Below are 13,187 nucleotides of genomic sequence, written 5' to 3'. Positions count from 1 at the left end.
TTTGGGTTAAAAAAATTTGACCGGCGGCCGGGCATTCCGAGCGTTATGTTACGTTATCGATGGGAAAATGCATTTTTAGACAACATGATTTGCCTGAGCGGCTAGGAGACACCGAGAGTAACAAGCGGTAGAAAATGGATTAGAAAGGCAGATTTAAAAAAATAATAAAAACTTTTTTTTTTACTTGGGATTTCACAAGTGCCGTAGTTTGGGGGCCTCTGGTTTAAACAAGTTAACGAGAAAACCGTCCCTTTTCAACAGTTTATTTTACTCTAATTATAATCATGATCAACAACAATTTTGACTTTCAGGTCAGTTCAGTTCAGTCGGCGCGCGCCTCCTAACAGTTAAAATAAAGTGTCAACCAATAATATCACAGAACAGTTTGAAATGACGTCCAACTGGCCAATCACAGGCATTCGCGCCTTCAGTGACTTTTGTTGAGAGGGCGGGAGATGCACGTCTGCGTCAGACGTTAGGATTGATTTGTCGTATCGGAACTTTGCTGCGAGGAGTTTGTAATCACTTATTTCCCAAATTGGATTTGTTGCATCAATAAGGTAAGCACCGATGTCCTACACATGTTTGTAATACGAAAAACAAACTACTTCCTGTTTCTCTTTGTTGGCTTTAGCTGACGTTAGCTTGGCGCAACGAGCTTAGTCTCGGACTATTTCCTGGAGCGGTACTTTCTTAACCTGAAGCTGTGAAAGAAACATTCTTAAACGTTTTTTATTTTTTTTACTTGTATTGAACGTGTTTCCTCTCGGTGTTCTGGCGCCCGTCGCGTGAGTCCAACTTTGTAGCGTCACCCCTGTTATAACGTTCGTACACATTTCAGGAATTAGACGGCGGCGGTTGAGTCAAATAAATACAGATTACACCGCATCGAAAATGGCCGATAACAGCTCGAATGGTTTCTGTGTTGCTAGCGAGTCACGGGTTGTAAAGTGTACACGCGAGGGATTGTTGTTTGTCCACGGCGCGAATGGGTGGGTACTCGACAGAAAAGTTTTTTTGGTTTTCTCGAACGCCATTTGAATGCGTGACGTTTTCCCTCCTTTCTCTCGCTTGTAGCTGAGTGGGGCGATCCACGCTATCCACATGAGGTAAGCTAACGTTAAAGTAACAGACGAGGAGGTTTACTGTATTTGGTTTTTTTTTTACAAGAAGACAACTTAAGTTGCTGCGTTTTGGCTACTAAGAATGAGATATACCAGGTACAGCGTGCTGTTACATGTATTATGTTGATGTTGGTTCGATGTTATTTGAACATTTACACATTCGTTATGGGGCGAGCAGTTAATATTGTTTTTTCTCTGAGTTATTGTTCACGATCTCTTTTGTTTGTTTTGAGTCGTTATGTAATGTAATTGCTGTTATTGTGACTATAACACTATTGGCAAAAGACTGCAAAGTACATAAAAGACTCATAAAGAGTTGTCATGGTAACTACTCTTAAGTTATGAGAGCTATAGTGCAGTGTTTTTCAACCTTTTCTGAGCCAAGGCACATTTGTTTATCTTTGAAAAACTCCAGAGGCACACAACCGGCAGAAATAATTGAAAAATGAAACTCAGTAGCCGATATTGACAATAAAAAGTTGTTCTCACAATTGTTGGATATTAATTCAAGCCATAAGCATGCATCACTATAACTCTTGTCTCAAAGTAGGTGTACTGTCACGACCTGTCACATGTCACAGTGTTTTCGGGTGTGTAGTGTTTTGTTCTTGTCTTGCGCTCCTATTTTGGTGGCTTTTCCTCTTTTGTTGGTATTTTCCTGTAGCGGTTTCATGTCTTCTTGAACGCTATTCCCCGCACCTGCTTTTTTTCACAATCAAGACTATTTAAGTTGTGTGGACGCTATCCTTCTTTGTGGGGACATTGTTGATTGTCATGTATGGATGAACTTTGTGGACGCCGTCTGCTCCACACGCTGTAAGTCTTTGCTGTCCTACAGCATTCTGTTTTTATTTACTTTGCAGCCAGTACAGTTTTAGTTTCGTTTTGCATAGCCATGTCTAAGCTTCAATGCCTTTTCTTGGTGGCACTCGCCTTTTATTTGTTTTTGGTTTAAGTGTTAGATACCTTTTTACCTACACGTTGCCTCCCGCATATTGTGATCACGACAAACCATGTTCCCGACATCTACAAAGCAACCAGCTACCTGCTGCCACTTACTGATATGGAAGAGTATATCACGGTTACTCTGCCGAGCTCTAGACAGCACAGACACTCAACAACGGCACATTTGCGGATTATAATTACTGATTTGCAGAAAATATTTTTAACCCAATTAGATGAAATTACATCATCTCCCACGGCACACCAGACTGTATCTCGCGGCACAGGGGTTGAAAAACACTGCTATAGTGGGACCATTTCATCTGATTCACATGGTGGATTTGTAAGGGGCCCTGCATTCTAGGTAAAGCTTTGTGTGTGTTTAAAGCCAACACATAGACACCCAAACTATTCATTAGCACGGTCGGATCCGATGGGGAACCGCATTCCCGATCCTTCCCTGACAGCCCACATTGACCAGGACATAAGCCTGGAGCAGATTACAGGCGACCAATTTTTCCGTGTGTCCTGTCATTTTTAGAATTGTCAATTTGGCTGTGTACCCATGTTTAGTTCTCCCTGCCGAGTTCAGCCATCGTAGTTATCCAAGGTGTTGTGAGTATTTTAAAATCAGTGGCGATTTTATTTTATGTTCTCAGATCAGGTGAAAGATGTGTTGTTTAGTTCAGTTCAGTTTTATCTTATTTCGAACATGCATCACATATTTCCAGTTGTTTCATTACAGCACGTCCGAAAAAGAGTAGGAAGAAGCAGAGCTTATTTAATAATTCTACCCCTTTTCATACCATAGCAATTGTATCCCATTTCCTTGTTCTCTGTAACAGAACATCCTTTCATCCATTTTCTACCGCTTGTCCCATTCGGGGTTGCGGGGGTGCCTATCTCAGCTGAATTTGGGCGTAAGGCGGAGTCACCAAGTCACAACCTCGTCGCAGGGCCAACACAGATAGACAGACAACATTCACACTCGCATTCACACACTAGGGCGAATTTAGTGTTGCCAGAACAGTTAATAAATATTAAATGATATACCATAGTAAGTAAATAAGTATTAGATACATAAATAATCTTTATCTAAGAAAAAAAGGGTTCAAGATGTTCATCAAAATTCTTGTTCTGTGTACTTTGTTAACGCTTGCTGTTTGAACAGTCTCTTAAACTGAATTATATTGGTGCTTTGTTTGATTTATTTGGTTAATCCATTCCATAATTTAATTCCACATGGATATGCTAAAGCAGGGGTCACCAACCTTTTTGAAACCAAGGGCTACTTCTTGGGTACTGATTACTGCGAAGGGCTACCAGTTAGATATACACTTAAATAAATTGCCAGAAGTAGCCAATTTGCTCAATTTACCTTTAACTCTGTTATTATTAATAATTAATGATATTTATCTTTGTGGAAACACTGATCATCTTAATGATTTCTCACAATAAATATATATAGAAACAGATAAATATCAATATGCAACACTTTATTTTTATATTTTCTCTAAGTGCACATTTTTCAAATTGAACATTTTCAAATGATCACTTCTAAGACAGTCTTGGGAAATCACAATATCCCATTTTAACTAGCTAGCCACTAACATTTTTTTAACAAATCATGAATTACTTTGCACCATGTTTGTACAAATAATAACTCATGTAAAATACAAAAGTAAACTCTCAAATTTTTAAATCATGTCACACTTTGAACTGGACACCAAATCTGTTATCTGTTTCTTTGTCAGTTAGTGGGAAGCCTGGCATTGCATGCTGTTAACTAGTGAGTTGTACTCTGGTGTGTAACTTGACACTGCAACTCTGAGTGAGTCTTGCAGATGTGCATCAGTGAGGCGTGTTCTGTGTTTGTTCTTGATGAAGTTCATGTCAGAAAAGGCTGATTCACAAAGATAAGATTTTTCCTCATTGTTTGCGGAACCTTCTTAATCTTTTGGACATATTTTCACAGCAATCTGGCCTTAAGCTTAATTATGATAAATGTAAAATGTTAAGGATCGGAAATCTAAAGGGAACGTCCTTTCGAATGGAATGCAAAGTGCCTGTTTTGTGGACAGATGGACCAGTTAACATACTTGGTGTTGTCCCAGAAAATCTGGAAGATCTAGGCTCAGTAAATTATGATAATCGACTAAGAAAGCTGGACAAAATTATGCAATTATGGAAAGGGAAATCCCTAACCTTGTATGGTAAAATGTCTATTGCCAACTCGTTAATTATTCCTCAATTTATTTATTTGTTTTTGTCATTACCAGCTCCATCACAAAACTTTTTTAAGATTTATGAGCGGAGGGTCTTCGATTTTGTCTGGAACGGCAAACCAGAAAAGATTAAAAGAAAGGTTTTGTACAAAGAGTATGAATATGGGGGCCGGAACTTCTCAACCTTGAAGCTATGTGTCTGTCTTTAAAAGCATCAATTGTTCCAAAGATGTATTTAAACATTGAGTTGTACACAAATGTCCTGTTGGACAAAAAACATGTACTGTATCAAAATAAATTGTATCCTTTTTTACAAGTGATCCCCTCCCAGAGAGTCTGCTGGGAAACATGGCGGGGTTCATAAAGGAAACAATCCACTCATAGTGGTGTTTTCAATTTTATGTGCCAGAAAAAAGAGACGATATTTTGCAGCAGTTAATATGGATGAACTCTAATATTGTAATAGATGGAAAGCCTTTCTTTAGGAAAAATATGTTTGAAAGAGGAATCATTTTTGTCAATAATATTTGCAATGAGAATGGTAAAATTATGAAGTATGATGAATTTAGAGCTATGTATGGTGATGCTTGCTCAAGCTTTTAATTTTATCAACTAACTGGAGTAATTGGGAAAAGATGGAAACAAATAATTAATTATGGAACTACAAATTATTAGTTTGTAAACCTCTAATAAGAAATTCTAGTTGGCAAAAAGGAACTAAAATAAATAGAAAAATATATAATTTTTATTTAATAAAGAAATCTTTGAAGGCTGCCTCATACAACACACATGGAAAATGGGAGGACTTTTTTGACTGCCCGTTGCCATGGGATGCCATATTCAAACTAATCTATAAAACCACTATCGATGTGCAAAATCGTTATTTTCAAATTAAAATTATTTATAACTTCTTACCCACAGGGAAAATGTTAAAATTATGGTATATGACAGAGTCAGATGATTGCCGATTTGTTGTCAGCAGCCTGAATCCACCCTGCATTTGTTTTGGTATTGTCATATTGTGTCTTTGTTTTGGGTGGAAGTTGAAAAAATGTGTTTAAGGATTGGTTTGTTTATGAAGCTTAATGTGGTTTCTGTTATTTTAGGAGAGTTCTTTGACAATCATGATTTAGTCAATTTAATTATAGTACTATGTAAAATGTTTATTTTTAAGGCCAAAAACAGATATTCACTTAGTATTACTTTCTTTAAAACATTTATTCAGTATTTTCTAACTTTAGAAAGTTACATGGTTGAAAACGATAATGATGACAAAAAACATTAAAAAAAAGATGAGAAGTCCTCAAAGGCTTATTTTGAAAGTATAATTATGTTTATAGATTATATGATATCTGTTGTTGTGTTCCCTAATTTGAGTGACCTGGACATAATCTGGACTGTACATAAATGCTTATTTGAAAATGTAATTTTGTTTATAAATTATATGCAATCTGTTGTGTTCCCTAATTTTTTTCTGTGTACATGAATGAAGGTGTGTGTTGCTGAGTCCGACTTGGACATTATCTGGACTGGGCCTGGTTTAAAAAACCCTTTAAACAAATCTAATTTCATTGACAACCTGGGGCCGTACTTATCAAGCTTCTTAGAATTACTCATAAGAAGTCTGCTAAGAGTTGACTTAAGAGTAAATAAATTATTCGCTGAAAGCTGCACTTAAAAGTTAGTTATCAAGCGTCTTACTCACACTTTCAGCGAAGTGTAGGACTGAATCTTAAGTGTCACACTCAGAGCTGAATTACGACATTACTATGTGCCGTAAACGGAATTTTAGGTGACGTAATTTCTGTGTCCATAGAAATTACCAATCACGGAAGGGAATCCGTTGTCTAAGAATAAAGAAATATCTTGGAAATATTTAAGTGGACAATGGGAGTGTATATTTTGACAATAAACTACAAAATAATACAAAACAAACTAGTCCCCGCCGGCACTCACGCTACCGCTCCCTCTCTTCTATCGCCCACACACTCACTGACGTCACTCACCTCACGGCCACACACATACGCTACTGTCATAACATTTTCTTTCCAATTCATTAATTAGGCAACTAATTTGAAACTGGTGTGGGTGGCTCTATATATACTAGCCCACTGCAGACACATGCAGAAATCAACAAGGAATCGAAAAGTATTAAATATGTGACAAAAATAATATCCGCTCTGTCTAAACGATACCGTTTGATCAGCTGCTCGTCATAAAAAAAAACAAAAAACATTGTTTCGTTCCCTGAACGTTCGCGCACGTCTCTCTCGCCTCAGTGCCATCCCCTGCTGGCAACTCCTAACCACTTAAGACACCTCTGAAGGTCTCTTAAATATCGTGGAGAGTAGGAGTGATTCTTAGACTTAAAAACGTTGATAAAAAGCTTTTATTCTAAAGTTTGAGAGTAGGACTACATTTCGCAAATTCTCAGGACTTAAGTGTAAAATGGCACTCTAAGAAGCTTGATAAGTACGGCCCCAGGTCTGTTGAAGATAAGGCCCTTTTTTAAAAAATAAAATAAGATAAATAAATAAAAAACATTTTCTTGGATAAAAAAAAAAGTAAAACAATATAAAAATAATTACATAAAAAATAGTAATTAATGAAAATGTTAGTGGACCAGCCTATACAATCATGTGTGCTTCAGGGACTGTGTCCCTTGCAGATGTGTTGTCTATGTTGTGGGAACCAGAATATTGGTAGCAGAAAGAAATAACCCCTTTTGTGTGAGTGGGTGTGGATGAGTGTGCATGGGGGAGGTTGTTTGGGTTGATGCACTGATTGAAAGTGTATCTTGTGTTTTTTCTATGTAGATGTAATTAAAAAAAAAATTTTTTTAATTTTTTTTATTTTTTTATTATTTTTTTTAGAACAGGCCCGCGGGCGACTCATCTGGTCCTTACGGGCGACCTGGTGCCCGCGGGCACCGCGTTGGTGACCCCTGTGCTAAAGGTTTCAAGTTTTGTACGAGCATACAAATGTTTTAAATTAGATTTTCCTCTAAGGTTATATTTCTCGTTTTTTGTTGAGAATAATTGTTGTACATTCTTGGGTAGCAGGTTATAGTTTGCTTTGTACATAATTTTAGCTGTTTGCAAATGCACCAAGTCATTGAATTTCAATATTTTTGATTAAATAAATAAAGGGTTTGTATGTTCTCTATATGCAGCATTATGTATTATTCTAATTGATCTTTTTTGAAACACAGTTAGTGAATGATGCACACATTTGTAGTTGTTTCCCCATATTTGTACAAAATAACTCAGATATGGTAACACCAGTTAAGCGTGTATTATTTTGCTTGTCCACTCATCCATTTTCTACCGCATGTCCCTTTCCCTTTCGGAGTTACAGGGGAGCTGAAGGCTAAGTCTTCAAAAAAATTATACACGGTCATCCCTCCTTTATTGTGTCAGATTGGTTGCAGGCCTGATCGTAACAAATACATTTTTGCAAATTAAAGGCCTACTGAAACCCACTACTACCGACCACGCAGTCTGATAGTTTATACATCAATGATGAAACCTTAACATTGCAACACATGCCAATACGGCCGGGTTAACTTGTAAAGTCCAATTTTAAATTTCCCGGGAAACTTCCGGTTGAAAACGTTTAGGTATGATGACGTTTGCGCGTGACGTCAAGGGTTGAAGCGGAAGTATTCGGACACCATTGTATCCCAATACAAACAGCTCTGTTTTCATCGCAAAATTCCACAGTATTCTGGACATCTGTGTTGGTGAATCTTTTGCAATCGGTTCAATTAACAATGGAGACTGCAAAGAAGAAAGCTGTGGGTGGGATCGGTGCATTAGCGGCGGCTGCAGCAACACAACCAGGAGGACTTTGAAATGGATAGCAGACGCGCTACCATGACTACAGCTTTGGCTTCCAAACATTTGATCGCTTGCCCGTGCGTGCGTGTCGCTATGTGCATGTCACGTACGTAACTTTGGGGAAATATATGTTTCTTGCCGACTTTGATGGCGGCCGGGGTGTCGTCGAAAGCTACAATTCCCGCCGCCGCACCACTGTCCTCACCTTGACTTCCTCCGTCTCCGGGCCGCCGACCGCATCGATGATCGGGTGAAGTCCTTCGTCGCGCTGTCGATCGCTGGAACGCACGTGAGCACGGGTGTTGATGAGCAGATGAGGGCTGGCGTAGGTGGAGAGCTAATGTTTTTAGCATAGCTCTGTCGAGGTCCTGTAGCTAAGTTAGCTTCAATGGCGTCGTTAGCAACAGCATTGCTAGGCTTCGCCAGGCGGTACAGCATTAACCGTGTGGTTACAGGTCCAGAGTTTGGTAGTATTGTTGATCTTCTGTCTATCCTTCCAGTCAGGGGGTTATTTCTTTTGTTTCTATATGCAGTTAAGCACGATGCTGTCACGTTAGCTCCGTAGCTAAAGTGCTTCACCGATGTATTGTTGTGGAGATAAAAGTCACTGTGAATGTCCATTTCGCATTCTCGACTCTCATTTTTAAAGGCCTACTGAAACCTACTACTACCGACCACGCAGTCTGATAGTTTATATATCAATGATGAAATCTTAACATTGCAACACATGCCAATACGGCCGGGTTAACTTATAAAGTGACTTTTAAAACTTCCCGGGAAATATCCGGCTGAAACGTCGCGGTATGACGTATGCGCGTGACGAAGTCAGAGTAACGGAAGTTATGGTACCCGTAGAATCCTATACAAAAAGCTCTGTTTTCATTTCATAATTCCACAGTATTTTGGACATCTTTTGCAATTTGTTTAATGAACAATGAAGGCTGCAAAGAAGACAGTTGTAGGTGGGATCGGTGTATTAGCAGCGGACTACAGCAACACAACCAGGAGGACTTTGCTGGCGCGCTAGCCGCGCTAGCCGCCGACCTCACCTTGACTTCCTACGTCTCCGGGCCGCCAAACGCATCGGGTGAAGTCCTTCGTCCTTCTGCCGATCGCTGGAACGCAGGTGAGCACGGATGTTGATGAGTAGATGAGGGCTGGCTGGCGTAGGTGGAGAGCTAATGTTTTTAGCATAGCTCTGTGAGGTCCCGTTGCTAAGTTGCTAAGTTAGCTTCAATGGCGTCGTTAGCACAGCATTGTTAACCTTCGCCAGCCTGGAAAGCATTAACCGTGTATTTACATGTCCACGGTTTAATAGTATTGTTGATTTTCTATCTATCCTTCCTTCTATCCTTTATTTTTTTGTTTCTATATGCAGTTAAAGCACGATGCTATCACGTTAGATCGTAGCTAAAGCATTTCGCCGATGTATTGTCGTGGAGATAAAAGGCACTGAATGTCCATTTTGCGTTCTCGACTCTCATTTTCAAGAGGATATAGTATCCGACGTGGTTTAAAATACAAATCTGTGATCCACAATAGAAAAAGGAGAAAGTGTGGAATCCAATGAGCCAGCTTGTACCTAAGTTACGGTCAGAGCGAAAAAAGATACGTCCATCACTGTCTCTCAAGTCCTTCACTGTAACGTTCCTCATCTACGAATCTTTCATCCTCGCTCAAATTAATGGGGTAATCATCACTTTCTCGGTCCGAATCTCTCTCGCTCCATTGTAAACAATGGGGAATTGTGAGGAATACTAGCTCCTGTGACGTCACGCTACTTCCGGTACAGGCAAGGCTTTTTTTTATCAGCAAACAAAAGTTGCGAACTTTATCGTCGATTTTCTCTATTAAATCCTTTCAGCAAAAATATGGCAATATCGCGAAATGATCAAGTATGACACAAAGAATAGATCTGCTATTCCCGTTTAACTAAAAAAATATCATTTCAGTAGGCCTTTAAGAGGATATAGTATCCGAGGTGGTTTAAAATACATATCCGTGATCCACAATAGAAAAAGGAGAGAGTGTGGAATCCAATGTACCTAAGTTACGGTCAGAGCGAAAAAAGATACGTACTGCACTGCACTCTAATCCTTCACTCTCACGTTCCTCATCCACAAATCTTTCATCCTGGCTCAAATTAATGGGGAAATCGTCGCTTTCTCGGTCCGAATCGCTCTCGCTGCATTGAAAACAATGGGGAAATGTGAGGAGCCCTTCAACCTGCGACATCACGCTACTTCCGGTACAGGTAAGGCTTTTTTTTATCAGCGACCAAAAGTTGCGAACTTTATCGTCGATGTTCTCTACTAAATCCTTTCAGCAAAAATATGGCAATATCGCGAAATGATCAAGTATGACACATAGAATGAATCTGCTATCCCAGTTTTAATTTAAAAAAATCATATCAGTAGGCCTTTAAGTAGGGTTGGGTATCGTTTGAATTCGAACGATTCTGATTCCAATTCTTTGATTCGATTCCGATTCCTGACGATTCTCGATTCCGATTCTTTTAAGAGGCAGGGTCAAAAAAAAGTTTAGGATATTTTAAATGAGCTAGCTAACCTACAGTCTTTCTGAATGAAATAGTCTGACATTCTCCATCAATTTTAATTCTATTAACTTTTTATGAACTTTACTATAAATTCCTCACAGGGCTGTTTTCAATTAGAATATAAATATCAAATCTATGAACTTGAATATAAATATTATAAATTATGAATACATTTTCCCAGGGGTACACTTTCCTCAAGAGAGCTTTATTTTTGAAAACCTCATGAAAACACTGCAGGTACTTAAAAATGTTACTGTGCTCCCACTGATGGGCTAACCTGGTGCAGAAAAGCAAATAAACAATAAGAAACAACTTGCAAAACCCAGTCCAGATTAGCAGCAGGTACAGTATAAAATCAGAGACAGTTCTTGTTTAGGAAAATGACCATATCCGCCTTCTCAGGAGGGATGCGTGAGCGTTCTGGACAGATAGTGTCTCCTGCTGTGGAAAATACACGTTCGCTGGGTGTGGAAGAAGCTTGAACGCATAAATAGGAGAAAGCTGGATCTGACAGCAAAGGATAAGTCTTTTGTTGGTTCCACCGGACCACCACCATGCAGCAGGGTCGTCAGACATAAGTATCGGTGGAACTAAGGCTGCAGCTAACGATTATTTTTCTATCGATTAATCTATAGATTATTTTTTTCGATTAATCGGTTAATCTATAGATTATTATTTTCGATTAATTTATAGATTATTTTTTCCTTTTACCGATTATTTTTTTATTCAAAATGAAGATGAAAAAATAAATGTAGGCCAGTTTTTTCAAAAGGCATGGCTTTTATTTACAAAAAAAAGAAGTATGGCCACTCAGTCAACATTGACAACAACATGACTAAATATTCTGTAACAATGTAAACATTTAAAACTTTTAACCTTTAACAAAATTAAAAGTAGCTTATTTGCTTTTTAATGTGCAAATATAAAAGTAAACATCCAGTGCAAATCTTAATATTCTGCAATAGTATAAGCATTTCAAAAGCAAAAGTATTGCTTATTTTGCTTTAAAATGTGCAAAAATAAAGATAAACATCCAATACAAAAAAGTGTAAAACGAAATATTCTGTAACAACAGTGTAAACATTTCAACAAAAGTGAAAGTATTGCTTATTTGCTAAAATGTGCAAAAATAAAGATAAACATCCAATACAAAAAAGTGCCAATCTAAATATTCTGGAGCACTGTAAACATTAAGTATTGCTTTTAAAATGTGCAAAATAAACATCCAGTCCAACACAGTACACAATAACCAATTCTACTAATTCCAGTGAGTGACTAACAGTTGTAATGAAGAAAGGTTAGCATGTTTACATGCTCTGGTTCTTTTCTTGTTTACAATATTCCCAGCTGCTGAAAATAGGCGCTCAGAAGGGGTCGATGTGGCTGGAACTGAGAGGTAATTAGCCTTCACCTCAAGCCAGGACTGCGAGTGAGCTGAGCTGCAGTTTAAGTTTCTAGAAGGTCAACGGGCTCATAGTGATGTTACTAGTAGTTGACTGGGAGGTGTTTATTATCATTTGGGGAGAGTCCGCTGCCTGATGCTCACCTGCTAAACACCTATCTGCTCCATGCTGAAGCGCTGACTACATGCGCTCTGAATACGCACTGCTGATTGGCTGGTAACGCTCTGAATATGCACTGCTGATTGGCTGATAATGCTTCGTGTGTACCAATCAGATGGTTGTGTGGGTGGGCCAATGCTGCGTGCTGAGACAGAGGCAGAATGAGCAAAGCAGCTTGTTAAGACTTTAGCAGCTAAAGTTAGCTTTAGCTTAGAAACTCGTTCGGTACTAAGGCTGAAACGACGCGTCGACGTAGTCGACGTCATCGGTTACGTAAATACGTCGACGCCGTTTTTGTGCGTCGGCACGTCGCATATTTACGTCACACTACCGTCATGGCGGAGCGCAAAGCAGACTGTGCGAGCGAGGGGAAAAACGCACGCCAAAAGTCTTCAAAAGTGTGGGAGTATTTCAATACACAGCCTAATAATGTTGTTGTATGCACACTGTGTCGAGCGGAAATGGCCTATCATAGCAGCACAACGGCTATGAACGAACATTTGAAAAGAAAACCATCAAATAGTCAATCGTCCGCGTTGGCATACGTTGTCATCATTACACAAAAACATGAATGTGTCATTTGTATCTGCTAGGGGTGTAACGGTATGTGTTTTGTATTGAACCGTTTCGGTACGGGGCTTTCGGTTCGGTACGGGGGTGTACCGAACGAGTTTCTAAGCTAAAGCTAACTTTAGCTGCTAAAGTCTTAACAAGTTGCTTTGCTGCTCTGCCTCTGTCTCAGCACGCAGCATTGTCCCACCCATACAACCATCTGATTGGTACACACACAGCATTGTCCCACCCACACAACCATCTGATTGGTACACACGAAGCATTATCAGCCAATCAGCAGTGCGTATTCATAGCACATGTAGTCAGCACTTCAGCGTCGAGCAGATAGGTGTTTAGCAGGTGAGCATCAGGCAGCGGACTCTCCC

The 13,187-nt window shown here is 39.2% G+C and overlaps 1 protein-coding gene across 4 annotated transcripts in view; it reads left to right on the top strand.

The window, feature by feature from the left end:
• Positions 1–411: 411 nt before the first annotated feature.
• lbr (lamin B receptor) overlaps positions 412–13,187 on the top strand; it is a 63,181-nt gene continuing 50,405 nt past the window's right edge. For 2 of the 4 annotated variants that reach the window (XM_062044421.1, XM_062044419.1), the window contains exon 1: positions 1,192–1,220. In XM_062044421.1, coding sequence (XP_061900405.1) covers positions 1,207–1,220 — 14 coding nt within the window. In that variant the 5' untranslated portion in view covers positions 1,192–1,206. Of the gene's footprint in view, positions 561–926; positions 1,110–1,191; positions 1,221–13,187 lie in introns of those variants that run through there. The other 2 variants (XM_062044422.1, XM_062044420.1) reach the window with 2 other exon arrangements.

The sequence above is a fragment of the Entelurus aequoreus genome, linkage group LG04 (assembly GCF_033978785.1).
Source record: "Entelurus aequoreus isolate RoL-2023_Sb linkage group LG04, RoL_Eaeq_v1.1, whole genome shotgun sequence".
Classification (NCBI taxonomy): domain Eukaryota; kingdom Metazoa; phylum Chordata; class Actinopteri; order Syngnathiformes; family Syngnathidae; genus Entelurus; species Entelurus aequoreus.
Note: the sequence above shows the minus strand (reverse complement) of the source record. Positions and strands in the feature narration are given on the sequence as shown.